The 21911-nt window shown below is 47.1% G+C and overlaps 1 protein-coding gene across 4 annotated transcripts; it reads left to right on the plus strand.

The window, feature by feature from the left end:
* The first annotated feature begins 1217 nt into the window (after positions 1–1217).
* cacna1db (calcium channel, voltage-dependent, L type, alpha 1D subunit, b) lies at positions 1218–20548 on the plus strand. 4 transcript variants are annotated; one of them, XM_060056938.1, is made up of 21 exons: positions 1218–1401; positions 2390–2473; positions 3316–3357; positions 4527–4652; positions 5285–5350; positions 5853–5944; positions 6317–6461; positions 6620–6747; positions 7214–7310; positions 7707–7809; positions 8722–8823; positions 12323–12459; positions 13438–13554; positions 14385–14839; positions 15024–15083; positions 15271–15411; positions 15826–15965; positions 16333–16448; positions 17204–17338; positions 18162–18347; positions 19717–20548. In XM_060056938.1, exons 1-21 carry the CDS (start codon positions 1252–1254, stop codon positions 20035–20037), a joined length of 2943 nt encoding a protein of 980 aa, XP_059912921.1. In that variant the 5' UTR covers positions 1218–1251; the 3' UTR covers positions 20038–20548. The 4 variants fall into 4 exon arrangements, with proteins under 4 accessions (XP_059912921.1, XP_059912927.1, XP_059912931.1 ...); XM_060056944.1 differs by lacking the exon at positions 3316–3357; XM_060056948.1 differs by lacking the exon at positions 2390–2473.
* Positions 20549–21911: the final 1363 nt, after the last annotated feature.

The following is a 21911-nucleotide window of genomic DNA, read 5'->3' on the forward strand; positions in this document are numbered from 1 at the left end:
CTCCTCTCCTCCCCTCTCCTCTTTTCTCCTCTTCTCTCCTCTCCTCTTCACTTCCCTCCTCTCCTCCCCACTTCTCTCCTCCCCACTTCTCTTCTCTCCTCTCCTCCCCTCTCCTCTTTTCTCCTCTTCTCTCCTCTCCTCCCCACTTCTCTCCTCTTCACTTCCCTCCTCTCCTCCCCACTTCTCTTCTCCCCTCTTCTGTCCTCTCCTCCCCACTTCTCTCCTCTTCACTTCTCTCCTCTCCTCCCCCACTTCTCTCCTCCACATTCCTCTCCTCGCCTCTTTTCTCCTATCCTTCCCACTTCTCTCCTCTCCTCCCCTCTCCTCTTTTCTCCTCTTCTCTCCTCTCCTCCCCACTTCTCTCCTCTTCACTTCCCTCCTCTCCTCCCCACTTCTCTTCTCCCCTCTTCTGTCCTCTCCTCCCCACTTCTCTCCTCTTCACTTCCCTCCTCTCCTCCCCACTTCTCTTCTCCCCACTTCTCTCCTCTCCACATCCCTCCTATCCTTCCCACTTCTCTCCTCTCCTCCCCTTTCCTCTTTTCTCCTCTTCTCTCCTCTCCTCCCCACTTCTCTCCTCTTCACTTCCCTCCTATCCTTCCCACTTCCCTCCTCTCCTCCCCACTTCTCTTCTCCCCACTTCTCTCCTCTCCTCCCCACTTCTCTCCTCTCCACTTCCCTCCTATCCTTCCCACTTCCCCTCCTCTCCTCCCCACTTCTCTCCTCCCCACTTCTCTCCTCTCCACTTCCCTCCTATCCTTCCCACTTCCCTCCTCTCCTCCCCACCTCTCTCCTCCTCCTCTCTGACCTCTGACCTCTGTGTCGTTTCAATGCGACTTGCAGTGATCGATGCGCCGGATCGGAACGCCGCTCCGACATTTCAGATTTCACTTTCACTCTCAGGGACACCACACGTGAGAGTTAATGCGCTCCGGCTGGGCCGAACGGTAGAAGTCTCACTGAAACGACGTGCGGAACCGAGACCTTGGATTCCATTCATCTCCCTCTCTCCTCACCTTTTCTTTCATCTTCTCTTTCCTTTTCTCCCTCTCTTTTGTCACCTTAACTCCTCTTCCTATCTCCCTTCATCTGCCCTCCTCTCCCCTTTTCCCTCTTAACTTATCCGCCATGTGATTCTACTCTTATGTCCTTATTTCTAACCTTTTACCCAACCCCTTGTCTCCCCCCCCCCCCCCCCCCCCCCACACTTCATCCCCTGTGACCCCTGACCTCACTGTGTCTTTTTTCCTTTTCATGACCCCCTCTCCCCCATCCCTCTCCACTGTTACCACCTCTCTCCTGGCTGTACGTTACCGTGGCGACCAGGGCTACGTGGGAGACGCCTGGAACGTCTTTGACGCTCTGGTGGTGATCGGGAGTGTAGTCGATATCGTCCTCAGTCAGGTAGACCCTCGTAGACCCCCCCCCCCCATCCCCTTGCACTCCTCCTCCTCCTCCTCCTCCTCCTCCTCCTCCTTCTCCTTCTCCTCCTCCTCCTCCTCCTCCTCCTCCTCCTCCTCCTCCTCCTCCTCCTCCTCCTTCTCCTTCTCCTCCCCCTACATCCGCTGCAGCACTTTCCTTTCCTTATTTCTTTCTCGCCTTCCGCCCTCCATTTCTCTCACTGCTCTGCTCATGTTGGTCGTTCGTAGTAGTTTGTTGTTTTCTCTGAGCTGGCGTTGTTTTGGACTATCTGCTTTTATTACAATTCGTTGTGCACAAGGTCAGGGTTGGACATCATAGGCTTTGGTTCACACATAACACACACATCAGCCGACACTGACCAAATATCAGTATAGGTGGATCAAATCCAAAATGGCTTGTAAAAGGTTCAGTAATATACTGGTGTCGGACAGAAATTTCCTATTACATTCAAAATGGAAGCATCAGTCCTAAAAAATAGGACAGACTGTATGATCTACTTCTTGGCTAAACTACACAATATATATAAATATATATATATATATATATATATATATATACAGTGAACAGAATGATCCATATGAATCACTTAGTCAAAGGCTATGATGGCAAATCATTAATTTTATTAAATAAGCACTGAGTCAGTGAGGGATCAGTGAACTTTTAACTGTCATTTTAGTTCATGTTACAACACAATAACAAAACTGTTTATGAAATGAAGAGTCCCTCCTTCCTCTCTTACTGACTCGGTGTATCCTAGAAATGTTTGCTTTATCCGTCTCTTGCTTCTTCACATTTTATTGGCTTTTCATGTTTCTGTGTGTGTGTGTGTGTCTCTCTCTCTCTCTCTCTCTCTCTCTCTCTCTCTCTCTCTCTCTCTCTCTCTCTCTCTCTCTGTCTCTGTCTCTGTCTCTGTCTCTGTCTCTCTCTCTGTCTCTCGTCCCTCTTGTTTTCTCGGGGCTGGTGTCTGCAGCACTATTTCGCTGATGCATGGAACACGTTTGACGCATTAATTGTTGTGGGTAGCGTGGTCGATATTGCCATCACTGAGATCAATGTGAGTAGATGTGTATCACACACACAAACACACACACACACACACACACACACACACACACACACACACACACACACACACACACACACATCTCCCCATCCCCTGCCACCCCCTCTGTCCTCTGTGTTTGCCTTGAGTTCACCTTGCAGTGTCTCCGGTCAGGGCTGCATTCAGGATCACGATGTGTAATGGTTGGGATCATGTAAGGTTTAGCTTTGACTTGTATTGTCCATCCGCAAAAAAAAAAAGAAGCCAGAACATGATTTAAATGATTGGACAAATAACAAATCAAAAGGTTAATTAAAAGCCGTTAACCGGGAAAAACACAACTTGTGTTACATCTTCTATACATAATTCTCGGTATGTTCATTGTGAGACTTTTTGCAAGGCTTACCGCTAGAAACTGCAAGGAATCTCCTCCCGCTGTTTCTCAACATCTTTAAACCATGTGCTCCATGTGTCCTCGAGTCATTGCAGAATTATTTGTGGCTTTGGACTGAGTCTACACTATTGGAAACACACACACACACACACACACACACACACACACACACACACACACACACACACACACACACACACACACACACACACACACACACACACACACACACACACACACACACACATACTCATTCTGGTGTGGGTCTCTGTAGATGAGATGGTGTACAGAAGTAAAAAGCATGCATGCTTTGTTGTCAGACCTGCTACGTTCAAGTAGGATGTATATCACATTTACAGGCAACCGTTCAAAGGAGCACCATTCACTTAGGACAGACGCACGCTTTTCTTAAGATTTGTACCTGGCAAACTCAGTTTAACCCTAGGCTTTTGGTTTCAAGTCGGCAGCCCTTCCTGTCGTCAAGGTGATAGTGGAACCAGGGGTAAGAAAAGCCCCTCCCCTAATATGCAACCCCCCCCCTCCCCCCCTGCTCCCCACCCACCCCTTTTTGTCGTCCGTCCGAAAGTTGAAAGGTTCAGTTGATGTCTTTTCATTGTAATGATCTGTTGCCTGTTGTTTTTGTCAAAGCACTTTTACATCAACATAAACGGTTCGATAACATGCGAGGGGTTCATTGATGCTCTTGTCCGTGCTTGTGTTTCACCCACGGTTTGCACGGGTTGAATGGACCTTGTCGAGATGTCTGGATACATGACTCGGCAGATTTGATGTGCCGTGCGGTTCCGTGCTGGGTGGTTTCTTGGTTGTAAGCCCTTCATCGAGGAGGCTCGCTCTGTGCTCCCGAAAGGAAGGATACGAAGGGCTAGGATAGGGTTGGTTGAGGCCACTCTGGGTAGGGTATTAGTTTCTCCAGGCTAGGCTTGGAATTTCCTTTTTTTTTAACGGTGTATTCCAACGTCATTAAAGAGGGGTGAAAGTCCCACAGATGTACCACCAGCTGCACAGCTGGAAAACACCCTGGCCATTCGTCAAAATTAAGAAAAGTCTTCCTACCAAGTCAATCTACAAAAAAGCGATCTGATGACACCGGACATAAGAGCTGTTTCCCCTCGGTCACCAAGAGCCCCAAGCACCATCTCCATCAGGGCTTCTCTCAGTAACTCAGGGAGGTCTTGGTGACCAGACCAAGGCTATACCCTCTGAGGACCTTCTGGCCCAGACCAGCCGTACTCCATACAGCATGCTATAGTGGCATCCTTTCACTCTACATAGGATCCATTTGGTGTCCGAGCGCCCCTGTGTGTGTATGTGTGTGTGTGTGTGTGTGTGTGTGTGTGCGTGCATGACATTGTATGTTTTTACTGTGGGACAAACGTATCGAAACAACATGCATGTCTTGACCCCAACGTGCAGGTTAGCAAACGATGAAACAACTCCTAAAAAATGTGTATTTTTGTAATCGACCACAAAATATACATTTAGTTAGGAGATGGATGAATGATGAACGACCGAGTTGAGGGACATAATGTTTCAGTTAGTGAGACACCCCTGTGTCCCCGTGTCCGGACGGCCTCGTCCGCCTCCTCTCTGTCTGCATGCTGTCTGTCCGTCTGCCCGTTCCCCCGGTCACGCCGTGCGCCTGTGTTACAGAACCAGGACAGCGCACGCATCTCCATCACCTTCTTCCGCCTGTTCCGGGTGATGCGGTTGGTCAAGCTGCTGAGCAGGGGGGAGGGGATCAGAACCCTGCTGTGGACCTTCATCAAGTCGTTTCAGGTGAGGGGAGGGGAGGGTGGGGGTCCATCCACGGGGCTCCACTAGGGATGCTTGATTATGGAAAAAAAATCATAATCATGATTGTTTTGGTCAATATTGAAATCGTGATTATTTAAACAGTATTTTTGGGGTTTAAAAACATAATGCGCTTTTTAAGAATTTCTCTCAAAGAGAAACACTTGGTAAATGAGAACTTTGAAATTTCCCAAAATGTTAAAATCGAAAGTACTTGAAAATAATGTGCAAATATGTATACAGCTGTTCTTCTAAATTAAATATACTTAAAAAGAAGAAGAAGAGAAGAATCAATCGTAATTATTCGATTATTTGCACAGCTCTAGGGTTCATCCATTCATTAGAAGTAGAAGGTAAAAAATCGTTGACCAGTCGGGTGAGAGTGTTCATCGTGGTGAAAGTGATGCCCCTGCTCAGCATTAATCATGAGATAAGACTATGAGATATAAGAAATTGATATTGCTTTGGTCAGAGAGTTGTTTGCAGGAGGGGGCAGTGTCATCCCAATAGTTACTACTTAGGCTAACTTTATGATCCTTTTTCTAAGCATGCATCGTCAAGTATGAGGGTTATAATGAGTGGTGTTGCATAAATACAGACTTTTCCCCCAAATGCAGGCTCTTCCCTACGTTGCCCTTCTGATCGCCATGCTCTTCTTCATCTATGCAGTCATCGGAATGCAGGTATCGTTGTTCGACCTTAGCGCAGATGAAACTTTACACTGCAAAGACTCAATTTGGTCGTTTTTACTTTTAACATTTGTTCATTAGAATAGGGTCCACCCACCATCAATTTAGTTTTTATCTGTGAACAAATCAAAGTGATGGTCTCCAAGAGTTGCATAGGCCAAAGCTCCAACGATTGGGTGACAGTGCCTTCTGAAACCCTGTGAGATGAGACAAGGAAAAGCTTCTACGAGAGACAAGGAAAAGCCTTGAGAATGACTAAGATTGATTGACATCCAGGAGAGCTAAGCGCTTCTATAAGAACAGATTGGTAGTGACATAGTTTCAGAAATCAGACTTTCGATTTTTATCTAGAGCCTGATGGCCGACAAGCTGGAGGTTATAAATGGTCATAAACATTAGTAACCGTCATTTTTACTGAATAGTCAGGGCAATGAAGATAAGGCGGTTCGATTGCCTTCCAGCGGTTGAGGAAAATGTGTCCTTTGGTGTTCTTCAGGTGTTTGGGAAAATAGCAATGGTGGACGGAACACATATCAACCGCAACAACAACTTCCAGACGTTTCCACAGGCTGTCCTGATGCTCTTCAGGTAGTGGCTGTTGTTTTTGTCGTGGACATGCATCCATAGGAATTCTGTGTATGGCTGTCTGTGAGTTGCCACGAATGGTGTTTTTGGTCATTTGCTTTGTACATTATTATTGTGGTCAATGCGAAGCACTAATCCAAATCCATTCACAGTTGAGGTTGAGAACTATACATAAAGCTTATCAATATTGGAACTTTTCTTTGTATTAATGATTGTCCTTTATTGTATTATCACAATTGTCCTTTTACAACGTGATGAGGGTTCTATAAATTGTAAATATACCAGCCTTGCCTTACAAAAAAAGCCCATCGCCAAGTCGCTATAGGATGGATTTCTAGGTGCTATAGGTTGATAGTTGTCCTTTCTCCTCCCCAGGTGTGCGACAGGTGAAGCATGGCAGGAGATAATGCTGGCCTGTATGCCGAGCGAAAATTGTGACTCTGAGTCTGGGGAGAAGAGCTGTGGCAGCGGCTTCGCCATCATCTACTTCATCAGCTTCTACATGCTCTGCGCCTTCCTGGTAAAGTCTGCAAGCTCCACGTGCACACATATGAGAGATTCAATGACATAAGATTCTTCATCCAGATTACGTCGTTTATACTCGATGGGATAGATTCTACGACTGACAACAAGTCAAAAATAAAAGTTGTTTAACCAAATGGTTCTTGCCTTTGTCAGATCATTAACCTGTTTGTGGCCGTCATCATGGACAACTTTGACTACCTTACTCGGGATTGGTCCATTCTGGGGCCACATCACCTGGATGAGTTCAAGAGGATCTGGTCCGAATACGACCCTGAAGCCAAGTAGGTCTATACCCAATATGTGTCCTCCTCTGCTCGGAGATACGATCAACATAATTCTATGTGGAACTATACATAAAGCTTATCAATATTGGAACTTTTCTTTGCATTAATGATTTTGCTTTATTGTATTATCACAATTGTCCTTTTAATGTTTTTAAAATGTGATGGGGGTTCAATAAACTGCATCTATACAGTTTAGAGTTATAGAGTTCAAGAGGATCTGGTCCGAATACGACCCTGAAGCCAAGTAGGTCTATACAAAATATGTGTGTTCCTCTGCTCGGAGATACGATCGACGTACTTCTATGCAGATGTTCTTGTGAAGATCTGAACTAGCTGAACCAGCCGCATTGTGGGCTCTGCTTCAATCCCTAATGCTGCTAATTCACATGTTGCTGGGTGGAACTAAACATCCCATGGACCAAAGTCAATCAAATAACAGACCAAACGGGGGTTGTGACTGCAGGGGTCGGATCAAACATCTGGACGTGGTGACCCTGCTGAGGAGGATCCAGCCTCCCCTGGGCTTTGGGAAGCTCTGTCCCCACCGGGTGGCGTGCAAGGTGGGTGGTGACGTAGGAGGACCCCACGACCAACGCTCTAGTGCAGAGATATCATAAGAGAACTGAGTGCTATGTTCAATTCCAGTGTTACGGCAGCCGAGGAAGCCCAGTGCAGACTCATAGTTTTTCGTCAAGTGTACTGTAGTGTTGTCTTTATACATATGGATAATGTGCATTCATTTACGTATCTTCAAAGAGTACGAGTTTGAGTTGAACTGATGATTAACTGATAGATGAATCTGCTCTTATGAAACCTCTCTCTATTTCACTTTTTTTTGTTCCAATTCTGACTCCTGAAAAGAAGCACTTTGAGAACAAAACGTTCCAGACCTGCGAGGAGAAGGGGCTGATTGTGTCTGCATTTGATTCCTCATATCTATGACTTTCCATGACCAGCGTCTGGTGGCGATGAACATGCCTCTGAACAGCGACGGCACGGTGATGTTCAACGCCACGCTGTTCGCCCTGGTCCGGACCGCGCTGAAGATCAAGACTGAGGGTGAGCAGCGGGCGGGGCCAGGCTCTGGTGGAGATCACCGAGATCACAGTCAAAGTAAACTTTATTGACAGACCGACCGTGCAACAGGTTACACTGTGGACCGAAATTGCGTTTCCCCATACTCCAAATGTGCTATTAATATATTTGCCACGCAACATATAACATAATGATATAGTAACGTAACAACATTATAGTGCAAGAATGACCACAACAAATAAACACCACCTATACTGACAGACAATGCATACATTAAACAGAATATTCACAGTATTTGTAAGAGATAGGATGGTTATTAGCATTCCAAAATATCAGACCAGATCAACTAAAAAATATGCAACAAAGTGATCCTCAAAACATCATCATGTCTTTTCGTTTTCGCATTGATGGTAAAACACATATGCTTAGACATCACTAGTTAGTGTGACAGGTGCGGAGCCATGGGGTGTTTCAGCCCGTAGAGGGCGCTCCAAGCGCTGTCGTGGCCACATGTTACCATATGTTGTAACCCAATTCTTCCAAGATCTCCACCTGCTCCACACACACTAAACACATTGTTCAGAACATTGGCATCAAAGTTGTGTTCTTCAAGGAAACAGACGGATCTCCACGGTAACCTTAAAAAGGGAAATGTGAAAAGGGAAATGTGTGTGTGTGTGTGTGTGTGTGTGTGTGTGTGTGTGTGTGTGTGTGTGTGTGTGTGTGTGTGTGTGTGTGTGTGTGTGTGTGTGTGTGTGTGTGTGCGTGAACGCAAGAGAGACCTCATTACCCAGAGTATTTGTGAAAGTTGTCAAGTGCATGTAATTAATGAGTCTTTGCTTGTTTGGTCCTTTCTTTGTTTCTTTTTGTCTTTCTGTCTTTGTTTGTTTGTTTGTTTGTTTGTTTGTTTGTTTCCCCTTTCCTTTCGTTGGCCAGGTAACCTGGACCTGGCCAACGAGGAGCTGAGGGCGGTCATCAAGAAGATCTGGAAGAGGACCAGCATGAAGCTTCTGGACCAAGTGGTTCCAGCCGCAGGCGGTCAGTGCTGGTCCACAGGGCTTGCTAACCTAGCGGCCTGCTTGGCTCCATCTTGGTTCTAGACACGAGCTGAGTTGAGCAACTGAATGTGTAACTCCCCATTCAGTTCCTCCACCCTGCGAGGGTTTAGAACCAAAATGGCCACTAGGGGGATAAGGGGCCCATAAGGGTGTTAAAATGCCATAAATACCAGAAAACGGGCAGGCAAAGGCATAAAAGTGTTCATTGTAGAACCAGAAAACTGAGAAAAGCAAGCATTTTGTAAGCTTATCACAACCAATGTTGATCATTTTAAATGACAAATTTAAATCCTAACTCTATTTAGAGATGGCCATAGACCACGTCTGTCACGCACACACTCACGCACGCACGCACGCGCGCGCACACACACACACACAGTTCAGACACGTTCGTATCATTCTTCTCATCTCTTCCGCGGCTTAAAGAGCATCCAAACGTATTCAACCTCCTGTCGCACGACATTTCCACTGGTACCTTATGCCAACCCACAGAAGCTCCATTTGCATGATGCAAATATAACCCACACAAAGTGTGATTGGGGCCGTTGATGCAAGAAAACAGCATACCTACTGGGGATCCTGTGATGAACCGATTAATCCTTCAAAATAATCTTGCACAATCTTTACCCGTCATTTGCATCTGCAAGCAATTATGCCAAAGGATAGAAAGGAATTCATTGTCCAAGATTCAAAATAGGTTCCAGCTAACAGGTTCTGGGTTCGAGCCCAATGAGCCCAATAACCCTCTACCTGCTCATTAATTACATGTAGCAACGAAAGGTATATATTGTCAGTTGCTATGGACAAATCACCAAATGGCAAATAATAATAATGGCGATTAGCAACCTCCCACAGTTGTCCTCTCAAAACAGGGGTCAGTGACAGTGGATTGGATAAGAAGTCACCAGATTAGTCAGAACTGCTGAGCATGACTATAGTGGGTTCGGTGGCATCCTGTTCATGCAGGCATCACTCTGTGTAGCTAGCCACAGATAAACACCACAGGAAACAAATTAGGTTGGTTGTAGTATTCTCACCGGCTAACTGTGAATTCACAGAAACAAGCTCCTTAACACTCCTTCTCGGTGGGACCATCCGTCTCTTGCTTCTTCACATTTTATTGGCTTTTCATATTTCTGTGTGTGTCTCTCTCTCTGTCTCTGTGTGTGTGTGTGTGTGTGTGTGTGTGTGTGTGTGTGTGTGTGTGTGTGTGTGTGTGTGTGTGTGTGTGTGTGTGTGTGTGTGTGTGTGTCTCTCTCTCTCTCTCTCTCTCTCTCTCTCTCTCTGTCTCTCTGTCTCTGTCTCTCTGTCTCTGTCTCTGTCTCTGTCTCTGTCTCTGTCTCTGTCTCTGTCTCTGTCTCTCTCTCTCTCTCTCCCTCTCTCTCTTTCAGTCTCTTATCTTCCTTCTGCTCCTTGGGCCTTGTTGTAATAGTAGTGTTGCTATTGCTATTGTATAACTTAAGTGTCTTTAGTACCAAAGACATCTGGTGGTTTTTTAACTGTTGTACTTTCTAAATATTTTGCTTTTGGCTTTCCGACCACATGCAGTTTGCAGCAACAACACTCTGTTGTTTACATTTTGTATGCTTACAATCTTCAACGTGTCTGTGTGGTTTTTCAAGTGCGTAAAGACCTCATGCATGTATTTGTGTTAGGAACGACCCAATACCTCTCTCTACTTTACTCCTATTACTTATCTCTTAAGCACTCATCCATTTATGTTATCAAATATTTTAACAGTACAAATATAGATTTATAGGATGCTATATATTATTATTGAAATAATTTACTTACAAAAACAGAAGGTCAAAACAAATAACTATTATTTTATATCATCATAAAGATTATTTTGTTACTGGTTTCTCATTGAGAGTTCAGCATTAGCTCTACTCTGTGATACCAAATACCCTATTTAAGTTATATGACCGGCCTGACAACTGATGATATGCAATTCTGGTACTTCTGTGTGTTGTCTGCTTATGGCCCTGCTTACTCAGCTCTGCTGAACCTATCTCCCCACATCTTTGCCGCTCTCTTTCTCTATCTCTCACTCTGTCTCTCTCTCTCTCTCTCTCTCTGACTGTACGTATGTTTGTATTTATGTATGTCTCTTCCCCTGCTTGTATGTCTCCCTCTCTCTTTCTGAATGTATCTCTCTCTCCCAGAGTTTGTGGCAATTGCCTTGCCATTTCTCAACTTCTTCCCCTTACTGACAGCTTTTCTTGGCAGTTCTTTGTTATTCTGGGGGTATGGAATTGTAGGGTTATCTCTCTCTCTCTCTCTCTCTCAGCACAACTGACCCAATCTAAATTATTGATCGGGCTATCATTAGATCACGTTCGCTATGTAATCGCTGACAACACGGGACATTTAATAGCAGTTGGTGGAAACCGGAACATTTTAGCGTCCTTTGGCTTTTGTCGGGACTCAGGACACGCAACTCAAAATTGGGACTGTCCCGGCAAAACCGGGACATCTGGTCACCCTATCACAAGTGATAAAAAAGCGTGGCAAGCCATTCAGCAAAAATGTGTGTTTGACAACAATGCGCTGGCCACACTAACACTAAACTTTGATGTCAAGTGGCGGACCACAAAATATCATCCCGCGGGCCTCAATTGGCCCCCGGGCCGCGAGTTTGAGACCCCTGCTCTAGAGAATGCAAGTGACTCACAAGTTTCAAAAGGGAGACTACTTAAAAACAAGCGTGTAAGCAAGGAATATAACATCTCAAGCAATGCGAGAAAATTCTCAGGAAACTTCCTAGGAACTATCTTAAGATGCTTTTGTGGATGTCGCCCTGGCCCTTCAAGTCTGAAGTGGAATTCAATGAGGGCGAACATAAACATGAACAGAGTCTTATGGGTTCTTTATGAAGTGTGTTAGACAGAGCCCTCCTTGGTGGTGCACGTAGCACCCTGCTCGGCTTAGCTTTGCACATCTTGCGATCTGTCCCCTGGCTCCTGCATCTTCTGCGGGCTGGCTTGCACAGGCTTGGACGTGTTGTTTGTTCGGAGTTCCCACAAATACTTCTTGTATTTCTGAGTTCTCCAGTTCAGATAGACATTTTCCTTTGTGTTCCTTCTGCTGTTTATGGCAGAAAGAAAAATTGGCCACCGGAGATGTCTGATGACGATGATCTGTAAAAGTTGGTGCGCAGGTCAAAACCATGCCATTCTCAGTGCTCATGGCTGAGAATGAAATAACTACGTGTATGATGTTAAGCTAGGCCTGCCTTGCCTGTGTCGGCTCATTTAGGCATTTTGAATGATAAGCGTATTGGGCTTCCTTTAATTTGGAAATGCCAGTACTCTGAGGCTGCTGTGCTATTTGGAAAACCGAGAAGTAATCCACTAGTTAGATGTTGGAATGTTTGTTAAGGTGTATTGACACAACTGATTTTTTGGCTGAAAGATACTGGTTTTGTTTTGTTTGTTTTCATTTTTTGAACCCGTTTTTTTTTTTTCTTGTTGGCTCAGATGACGAGATAACGGTGGGGAAGTTCTACGCCACCTTCCTGATCCAGGACTACTTCAGGAAGTTCAAGCGACGCAAGGAGCAAGGCCTGGTGGGGAGGCACCCCTGGGATGGACTCAACACCACCATGGCACTGCAGGTGGGTGGCTGGCCTGCTGGCTCTGACTGTAGGCTCTGCAGCAAGGTCGCGATTGGCGTCTGCCTTTGTCATGTGTGGGGCTGACAAATGTCCAAACGACTCACCTGTGATGATGACTTACATGATGACTCACTTGTTATCCTGTTGGTATTTTATACTACATGTATTTGGACATATTCACAACATCATATTCACAATGACTTCCTCTAGATAGTGGCTCAACTGGGGAAACTGTGATATCCGGTCCACTCACATTCAGCTCCGCTATATAGAGGCTATGTGTGTGTATTTATGTATTTGTGTGTGTGTGTGTGTGTGTGTGTGTGTGTGTGTGTGTGTGTGTGTGTGTGTGTGTGTGTGTGTGTGTGTGTGTGTGTGTGTGTGTGTGTGTGTGTGTGTGCGCGCGCGTGTGTGTGTGTTTCTGTGTGTGTGTGTGTGTGTGTGTGTGTGTGTGTGTGTGTGTGGATGGGTTCAGGGTGGCTGTGCGAGAGTGAAAGGGCCGGGTGGGAAGAAGCTCCACTCACTTCAGTTGTAAGCATGCCTGTAAATCGCCTCTGTCTTTCAGACTTTTGACCTTTAACTAGTGCCAGAGGCAGCTGTTATCCCGGCTAGAAATAGAGTGTGTGTGTCTGTGTGTGTGTCGGTGTGTGCCTCTGTGTTTGAATGAATGTGTGTGTGTGTGTGTGTGTTTGTGTGTGTGTGTGCCCATGTGCGTTTGTATGCATGCATGCATGCGTGTGTGGGTGTGTGTGTGTGCTTGCGTTCGTGTGTTTGTGCGTGCGTACGTGTGTGTGTGAGAAAAAGTAGGCTTGTATGTGTGGGTGTTTGGGTGCATGCATAATGAGAGGCATGTTGGAAAAAAACTATCAAGTGCACATTTTTCCAGTTTATTCTATGTTATCAATGTGTGCACGCGCATGCAAATGTCAGTGTGGTCGTCTGCCGGCTCACAGCTGTCTCCCCCCCCCCTACACGCAGGCCGGTCTGCGGACGCTGCACGACATCGGACCGGAGATTCGGCGCGCCATATCATGTGACCTGCAGGAGGAGGGGCTGGTGGAGGCCAATGGAGAGGAGGAGGAGGAGATCTACAGGGTAAACACGGCCAGTGGAGTTGACGTGGCGCTTGAAGTTTGAATGGGGTTGCGCTGTCGTTCAATCAAACTGGGCTTTTAGTATTGCTGCATTTAACCACACAAGTTGCATCTCTTGCTCCCTCAAATTGTATTATTTTGATACTTTTTCTACCATGATCATCACAACGAGAGCCTCGTCGTCAAGACCAACTTGCTGGGCTGATCTTTATCTTTGTGTACATCGATTATGAATAAGTTAAATAAATTGAGTCATTGGGAAACTCAAAAAAGAATGTGGTATCCGTAGCTGGGTAACAGAAAAAACAGAAAAATCCAGTGAGAGGAAGCGGATATAAGATCTTGTGGTTACTTCTCAGACAGAGCATCATGTTTTGATACCCTGGAAATGTAGAGGAAAACAAATTTCCCTATTACCATATGAGGCCAATACACTTTGACATGTCAGCAGGTGATTCACAGAATCATTTTATAGTTTGAACAGTTTGTATTGCATTTCAAAATGTTTACATGGCTGCTTAACTTGTGAATGAGTAACTTATCCTATCTGTTACTGGTGAAGGCTTTCTGTTAATTATTGATATGCCCGTGTCTGCGGCTTCTCACCTGTTTCACCTGGTGCTGTCGTTTGTTTTCTTCTCCCCCCTGTCCACACCTGTCCACACCTGTCCACACCTGTCCACACCTGTCCACACCTGTCCACACCCTTTCTCCCCTGTTCTCACTTGTTGTTACCTGTCCTCATGTGCTCTCCCCCGTCCTACCCCGGTCTCACCCCGGTCTCACCCCGGTCTCCCCCGGTCTCACCCGTTGTCTGTGTCTCCCGGGCAGCGTAACGGCGGTCTCTTCGGCAACCACGTCTGCCACGCCAACGGGGACCAGCGGGGCTCCGCCCATCTGTCCAACGTCACCCAGCGGCCGCTGCAGGTGCTCCCGTCCCTCCCCAACGCCACGGGGGCCGGCGACGACGACAGGGGATGGGCGGGAGGGGCCGAGGCCGCCGCCACCGCCACTGCCGCCGCCTCCTCCCCGCTTCAGCACAACCATCGCCAGGGCCCCGCCCACCTCCGGGAACACCCCGGCTGTGACGCCGCCAAGAGGCACCAGTCGCCCGTGTGCTCCAACGCCAACCTCAACAACGCCAACGTGCCCTCCGTGCCGCCCCTGGCCAACGGGACCAGACCCTCGTCTCGCCGGGATCCCAACGGGGGCGTGCCGGCGTCGTCTAGCGCGGCCGGCCGGCACGCGGGAGAGCCGGCCGGCCGCAGGAAGTGGAACTCCAGCAGGTCAGTCGGCGGCGTTCAGAGGCGCGGCGGTATGCCGTGGCTGTATTGCTGCTGGGTGGTGTGTGAGTGTGTGTGGGGACGTTTCTAGCCCATTTCTAATCGCAAGGCTCATGATTCTTCTCTTCCATGATCACCTGTGTTTGCTGGACGACCGTTCTCCGTCTCCTGCAACACGTACAAGCAGGACTGCTCCGTCTCCTGCTGCACGTAGGAGCAGGACGCGCTACTACGAGGCCTATGTCAGGTACGCTGGACGACGGGAATCAAGTGGAACACTTGAAACTTGTTTTAGCAAAGCTTCGATTTATATCTTTGCAATAGGCCAACGCGTAATAACGTGTGTTTTTATTCATATTCAAAACGTTTTTTAATTGCAACGTTGCGACGGCTGCGTCGACGAGTGGGTTCACTTGACGTCTTCTAACCACCAGGTCGGAGGCAGGGGGCGGCGCCTACCCCGCTATTCGCCGAGAGGAGCCGGGGGGCGGGACCAGTGATGAGGACTGGGGCTCGGGGGAGTACTACAGTGGGGAGGAGTTCAACGAAGACGACATCATGTTCACAAGAGACAGGTCGTCCCTTAAGACCTGACTTCCCCTTGATACTACTGTTATCATGTACTGTTATTAGGATTCAGCCTCCACTGTTCTCCATGCAGAGGGTTAAGGTGGGGAAGGGGAGCCTCCACTGTTCTCCATGCAGAGGGTTAAGGTGGGGAAGGGGAGCCTCCACTGTTCTCCATGCAGAGGGTGGGCGGTGACAATGACACCAGGAGCCCCTCTGGATGTATTGCATGTTTTCTTAACTTTATATTTTTATCAACAACTTTCCTCTTGTTATCACATAATATATCGTCTGAAAATGTCTATTGTTTCATTGCAGAGATTATGCCCAGGATGTATGAACACAATTAAAACCTAAACTATCGTGTGTTATGAATCAAATGTTAAACTCCACGTACGTATTGTGTTCTACCACCCCTGCAGGTTGTCTCACATGGACTACCATGACGCCGAGGGGGACCAGGACCCCGAAGCCCCCGGGGGTTACTATGACGACGACCAACAGCCCATCTTCCAAGATGGTTGTCGGTCACCCAAGAGGCGGTTTCTTTCCTCGCCGCAACGTGAGTTGATTCGCCGTTGTTGTCTATCCCTCTTTTGTCAATGAACCCGACCAGATAATAGCCCAGACTAGAAGGGGTACAGGGGCACTTGACCGAGCCACCCTGGTTTAAACTCAGTCTAGTCATGCGAGTGGTTTTCAGGAGGCTTTGACGTTTCCACTGCTTGTGACATCGTTGTGTGGTGTGTTGTTCTTTTGTGTGACGTTGTCTGTCTTGGGTGTGGCTGCATGTTGTGCGTCGTTGTGATGCGTACGTTGTTCTGTGGTCGTCTTGTGTTGTGTGTTTGGTATGTGAGGATGTGATGGCTTGTGTTGTGCGTCGACGCGGGTCGATGTGTGTAACGCTGTGTGTGATGGGTCCTTCCCAGCGTCCGGCAGGTCCACCTTCAGCTTTGAGTGTCTGCGTCGCCAGGGCAGCGACGAGGACCCGCCCCCTCTCTCGCCCTCCTGCACGGCTCTGCCCCTGCACCTCATGCAGCAGCAGGTGATCCAGCACACACACACACACGCGCACGCACACACGCACGCACGCACGCACACACACACACACACACACACACACACACACACACACACACACACACACACACACACACACACACACACACACACACACACACACACACACACACTTAGCTACACACACACACACAGACACACTTAGCCACACACACACACAGACACACTTAGCCACACACACATACAGACACACTTAGCCACACACACACACACACACACACAGCCACACACACACACACACACACACACACACACACACTCAGCCACACACACACACACACACACACACACACACACACACACACACACAAACGTACACATATATGGAAGGCGTTTCATTGTAGTCGGTGTTGAATAAAATCATCATAAAATGTGGCCTTTAAACTTTCATGAAGCAAAATTGTAAACCTTTTATTGAGCCATAAAAAGAGCCACTTATCTACACTTTCCCTCAACGTGAAAACGTCTTAAAAGACGCAACAACGTAGGTGGTTTTTAATCACTAAAATGGCCCATTTGATAAAAGTAATAGTTACCACAGAGTTATAAGTCGCTGTTATGAAAGCTTGGATGCCGAATCATACATAGATTCAAACCAATACAAGTCTACAATGAGGGGCAGTTGCACGCACGCATTGATGCATGCACCCTCCCTCATCCACTCCCTGGGTCACACACTCACACAAGGTGACCTTTGCCCCTTTCAAATGTGTTGTCTAGGTTATGGCTGTAGCCGGCTTTGACACCCGAAGATTACGACGTCTGTCTCCGACACAGTCGCTACGCTCCTGGGCCACTCCCCCGGCCTCGCCGATTGGTCGAGACGGCTCGCCCAGCTACACACCCCTCATCCAGGTGGGCTTAAAGGCTTATTTATGGTTCCACGTTGACCCAACGCAATGACCACACAGTCGCTCCGACGACGTCGTGAACCTGTTTTGGTTCTGCGTCGGGTTGCCGTCAGCGGACCAATCACTGCCCTTGCTGCAGCGTCGCCCCGAGTCCCGACGCTAGGTTACAATTTTTGGGAGGCGCACGTCAGGCCCTTGCGTTGGACGCAAGGGGGGTCCGCAAGGACGTAATGGGTCCGTAGACCCCCTTGCGTTGCGTCTACGTACAACCATAACTAAGTCTTACCTCAGGAGTCTTTTTCATTTGTATGTGTGCGCTGTTTCAAGGAAAAAATGTTTAGGATATCCAAAGAGCTGAAGGAGGAAGAGAACCGGGAGCACAGGAGAAGTTAGGGCCTCGCTTGATCATTCATCCATTCGTTCAGTCCTTTGTGTTCATTCATTCATTAGGGGGGGTCAAACACTAACTAAAACTAACACTATACAATATATATTTGGAAACATAATTGTTTCCAAATTGCTAACTATCACTAAATGGTTTTAGTAGTGATCATTTAAAGACCTGTCAGCACAGACGTTGATGTAGTGATACAACTCAAGACAATGTACAAGACAATTAGAAGAACCGACATTTCGTTTGTCAGAGACAAACAAAATCTATTTGTCTTGTACATTTGTTGCAATTGACAATTAGGCTGATCATGACTTTGACTCCTTGGCTCAGAATAGACTCAGGGACAATACTAGGGAATAGCAATGGCTTCAATCATCTCATTGACGTGTGTGTGTGTGTTGTCTTATGTCGGCCCCTGCTACCCCGTCCCCAGGTGGACTGGCGCAGCCCGGGCAGCATCGGCAGCATCCCGGGGTCTCTGCGGAGGTCCTCCTGGTACACAGACGCCCGGGACGGACCCCCCAGCCGGGCCTACTCCCCCTCCCTACTCAGGCTGCCCACCGAGAGCCACGCCCACTTCATGCAGAAGAGAGGAAGTGCCAACAGTCTGGTGGAGGCGGTCAGTGCAGCATAGCACGCATACACACACACACACACACACACACACACACACACACACACACACACACACACAGACACAGACACAGACAAACACACACATAGACACACAGACACACACACAGACACAGACACACATACACACAGACACAGACACACAGACACAGACACAGACACGGACACGGACACAGACACAGACACAGACACAGACACACACACACACACGCACACACACACACACACACACACACACACACACACACACACACACACACACACACACACACACACACACACACACACACACACAGACACAGAAACAGACAAACACACATGCACACACAGACACGACAAACACACACATACACACACACACACACACAGACAAACACACACATACACACACAGACACAGACAAACACACACATACAAACACAGACACAGATAAACACACACACATACAGACACACACACACACACACACACACACACACACACACACACACACACACCCACACAAACTATGTGTACACGCAAATACACAAACAAAAACATCCAAAGACATCCGCCTCATTTTCACCATCAATAATATTCATAATCTTTGAAGACATCTTAAAATGCAGATGTCTGACAGCAGTGAAATAGACGGGTCATCATGTACACCATATTGATATACAACAAATAATGTTCATTTTTGTGCATTTTCGTTATGTACTTTTAAGGAGTGGCCTTCAGTCAAATGTCTCGCCTTTCTTATCTTCCCACTGCCTTGCATGCGTGTGACAAGTAGCATTGTTTAAGTTATCTTCATGAGCGCAGAAACTGCTAAGATAACCCTCTAATCGTTCATCTTGCTCCCTCACACTCTCTCGCTCTCTCAAACACACAAACAAACACATACACTTAATGTTCTACACACAGCACCAATAATTTCGGGTTTTTGCTGTTGATCAATTTGGTGGGCACTTTTATTCAAATCGTTGTACCATATACATTTGTGATCTAATTAACAATAAGATCACCCATTTACTAATCAACAAATGGACAAGACTCAAGGCGCTTCACACGGGGTAGGCACTTAACACAAAATACTTAAAATAAATGAAAGACAAACATCTAAAACTACACAAGCTCTAGACAGGGCCCACTGGAACAGTAAGAGCTGAAGGTTATCCCAAAGTTATCCCAAAAATGACGTTAGTTATCCCCAAAATGACGCAGAACCCAAAAATGACGCGGAATCATAACTGGTTCATGACTATGTCTGGAACGATAACCAAGCCTTTCGAGCTGAGTCCGGGTCCTTGAGGTTGACGTCGTCTCCCTGTCTACCCCCCCCCCCCCCCCCCCCCCCCCCCCTTCCCCCCCAGGTGCTGATCTCGGAGGGGCTGGGCCGCTACGCCCGGGACCCCAAGTTCGTGACGGCCGCCAAGCACGAGATCGCCGACGCCTGTGCCATGACCATCGACGAGATGGAGAGCGCCGCCTGCCACCTGCTGAACGGCACTATGGGTAACGACGGCGGCGGCGGTGGCGGTGGGGCGGCGGCGGTGGGGAACGGCGGTACGGACTCGCTCTCCGAAGCGCGGCTCAGGGAGCTAAGTCTCCGTGACTACAGCGACGAGGAGCCGGAGGCGTGCCGGAGTGAGGAGGACCTGACTGACGAGATGATATGCATCACCACGCTATAGCCGCCTCCCTCCCCCCCCCCCCCCCCCCCCGAAGGAGACTATTTATTCAGCCCTTTATTTATTGATTATTTAATTCTAATGTTTTTTTTGTTTTTGTTTTTATATATGTATGGAATCTTACCTTTTATCTCCCTTTTAGTTTGATTAATTGTCTTCTTTCTGTTCGACAAACTGAACCGCGGAGAAAACGGACAAGCTCACAAAAAGTGCCTTGCCTCCTTCCCCCCCCCGGCCCCCCCCCGGCCCCCCCCGCCTCCCCCGCCTCCCCCGCCTCCCCCCTTACCGACACCCTTTTACAAGCGGAGGAGGAAAACATTTTTCTCAGCAGCACAGAGGCAGAGATGGAGCGAGGGGTTGAAGGATGGATCGAGGGAGGATGAAGAAACGGAGGGAAGGGAAAACACGTCCTCCGAAAACGTACTACATTCCTGCTCGCCACTTGAACGCACCGCGAAAGAATGATTGTTAGCTTTGTGGTGTTTCATTGATTAAATCGACTTCATCAACCAGATGTACAGCTACATCATTTGCCTGGTTACATTCCCCTCAAGGTTCAGATTCATAATGTAAGGCATATGTCAAGGAAAGTACCTAATCAAACCTTAGACACACACACACACACACACACACGCACGCACACGCACACGCGCACACACACACATTCAACACACGACAATATTCTCATTACACCATACTTTCTATTGGTTTGACAAAATGTGTATTTCAATGAACCATGTCCTCATTTCTGGGGGATTATAGACCTAACCTAACTAAATAACTGCAGATAATCCTATCTCCAAATTGTCTACTGAATGCCCACACTCTTGCTGTAATCAGAACATGCCATGACCCTGCCAAATCTCCATCGGACATTGTATATTAATACTGCCACCCTTCCAGAGAAAAGTTTAACCATAGGGTAAACATTGATGGATAATGAGATGTGCATTGTAAACATGCTACCAGTTGGCTTTTATGTATGCATTGAATTGTTGAATACAAAGCATTGAGTCTGTCCTTAGCGTGGCCTCCTTAGGGTCCAGGCCTGATATAAGTCTAGTTCACAGCACCAACATGTGGTCAAAATATTAGGGATCTCTTTTCAATAATTAACTGCCCATTTATTTGTGCTTTAACTTAACAGATATGACTGGTAAACAGCCAAGTTCAGTGATGATTAAAAGGCCTGTAGATGACAATAGGATTTTAAGCATTTCCTAGCACTATTAACACGTTGATTGCAGTTCAACATGCAGGTAGGTTTTACAAGAAAGCCATTTCCAGTGTCAATTTACCAGGAAAACCTACATACTAATATACATATCTTCAGTGTTGAAGCAGTGAAAAGGGAAAAGCACTAACCGGTATTGCCCAATACATACACACTTAGTAGACCCCTGTAATGGAAGATGTATTTTGGTTGAGAAACGACTCGACACACACTTGCTACTTCACTGTACCAGTTCTGGCAAAACACTGCCTGCTTAAAGGTCCCTTCAGAATAAAAATGTTTATATAGCTGGGAGAGCACAGCAGTAATGACTGCCTACTTACTGTGTTTGAGTCAGTTACAAAGTGCTTTTGTCACGGCAACCAGATTCTGTGGAATCAAAGGGCTACTTTGATACGTGTGTCATAAGTTGGGGGGTTTTCCACAGATGCGGAGAAGGGTAACTGTTGAACTTGGATAGTTCAACAGGTAAATAGTCTCTGCCCACTGTGGCTGCTCATTAAGTCATGATTGAATTGTGTGCAACTCTTTATAAGACAGGAGGTGGCACTCCCATCGAATCAGAACCAATGGAAAGACTTTTGGAATATGATGTCCATATACTGACATTGAAACCAATATTGTGCTGTTAGTTTTCCAACTG

The sequence above is a fragment of the Gadus macrocephalus genome, chromosome 1 (assembly GCF_031168955.1).
Source record: "Gadus macrocephalus chromosome 1, ASM3116895v1".
NCBI classification, from domain to species: domain Eukaryota; kingdom Metazoa; phylum Chordata; class Actinopteri; order Gadiformes; family Gadidae; genus Gadus; species Gadus macrocephalus.

Excerpts from the sequence above, each read along its gene's own strand:
- cacna1db (XM_060056938.1), top strand. The coding sequence starts at position 1,252 with ATGACCCCCTCTCCCCCATCCCTCTCCACTGTTACCACCTCTCTCCTG. Across the intron at positions 4,653-5,284 it reads CCTTCATCAAGTCGTTTCAG|GCTCTTCCCTACGTTGCCCT; the intron begins GTGAGGGGAGGG and ends CCCCAAATGCAG. Across the intron at positions 6,462-6,619 it reads ACATGCTCTGCGCCTTCCTG|ATCATTAACCTGTTTGTGGC; the intron begins GTAAAGTCTGCA and ends TGCCTTTGTCAG.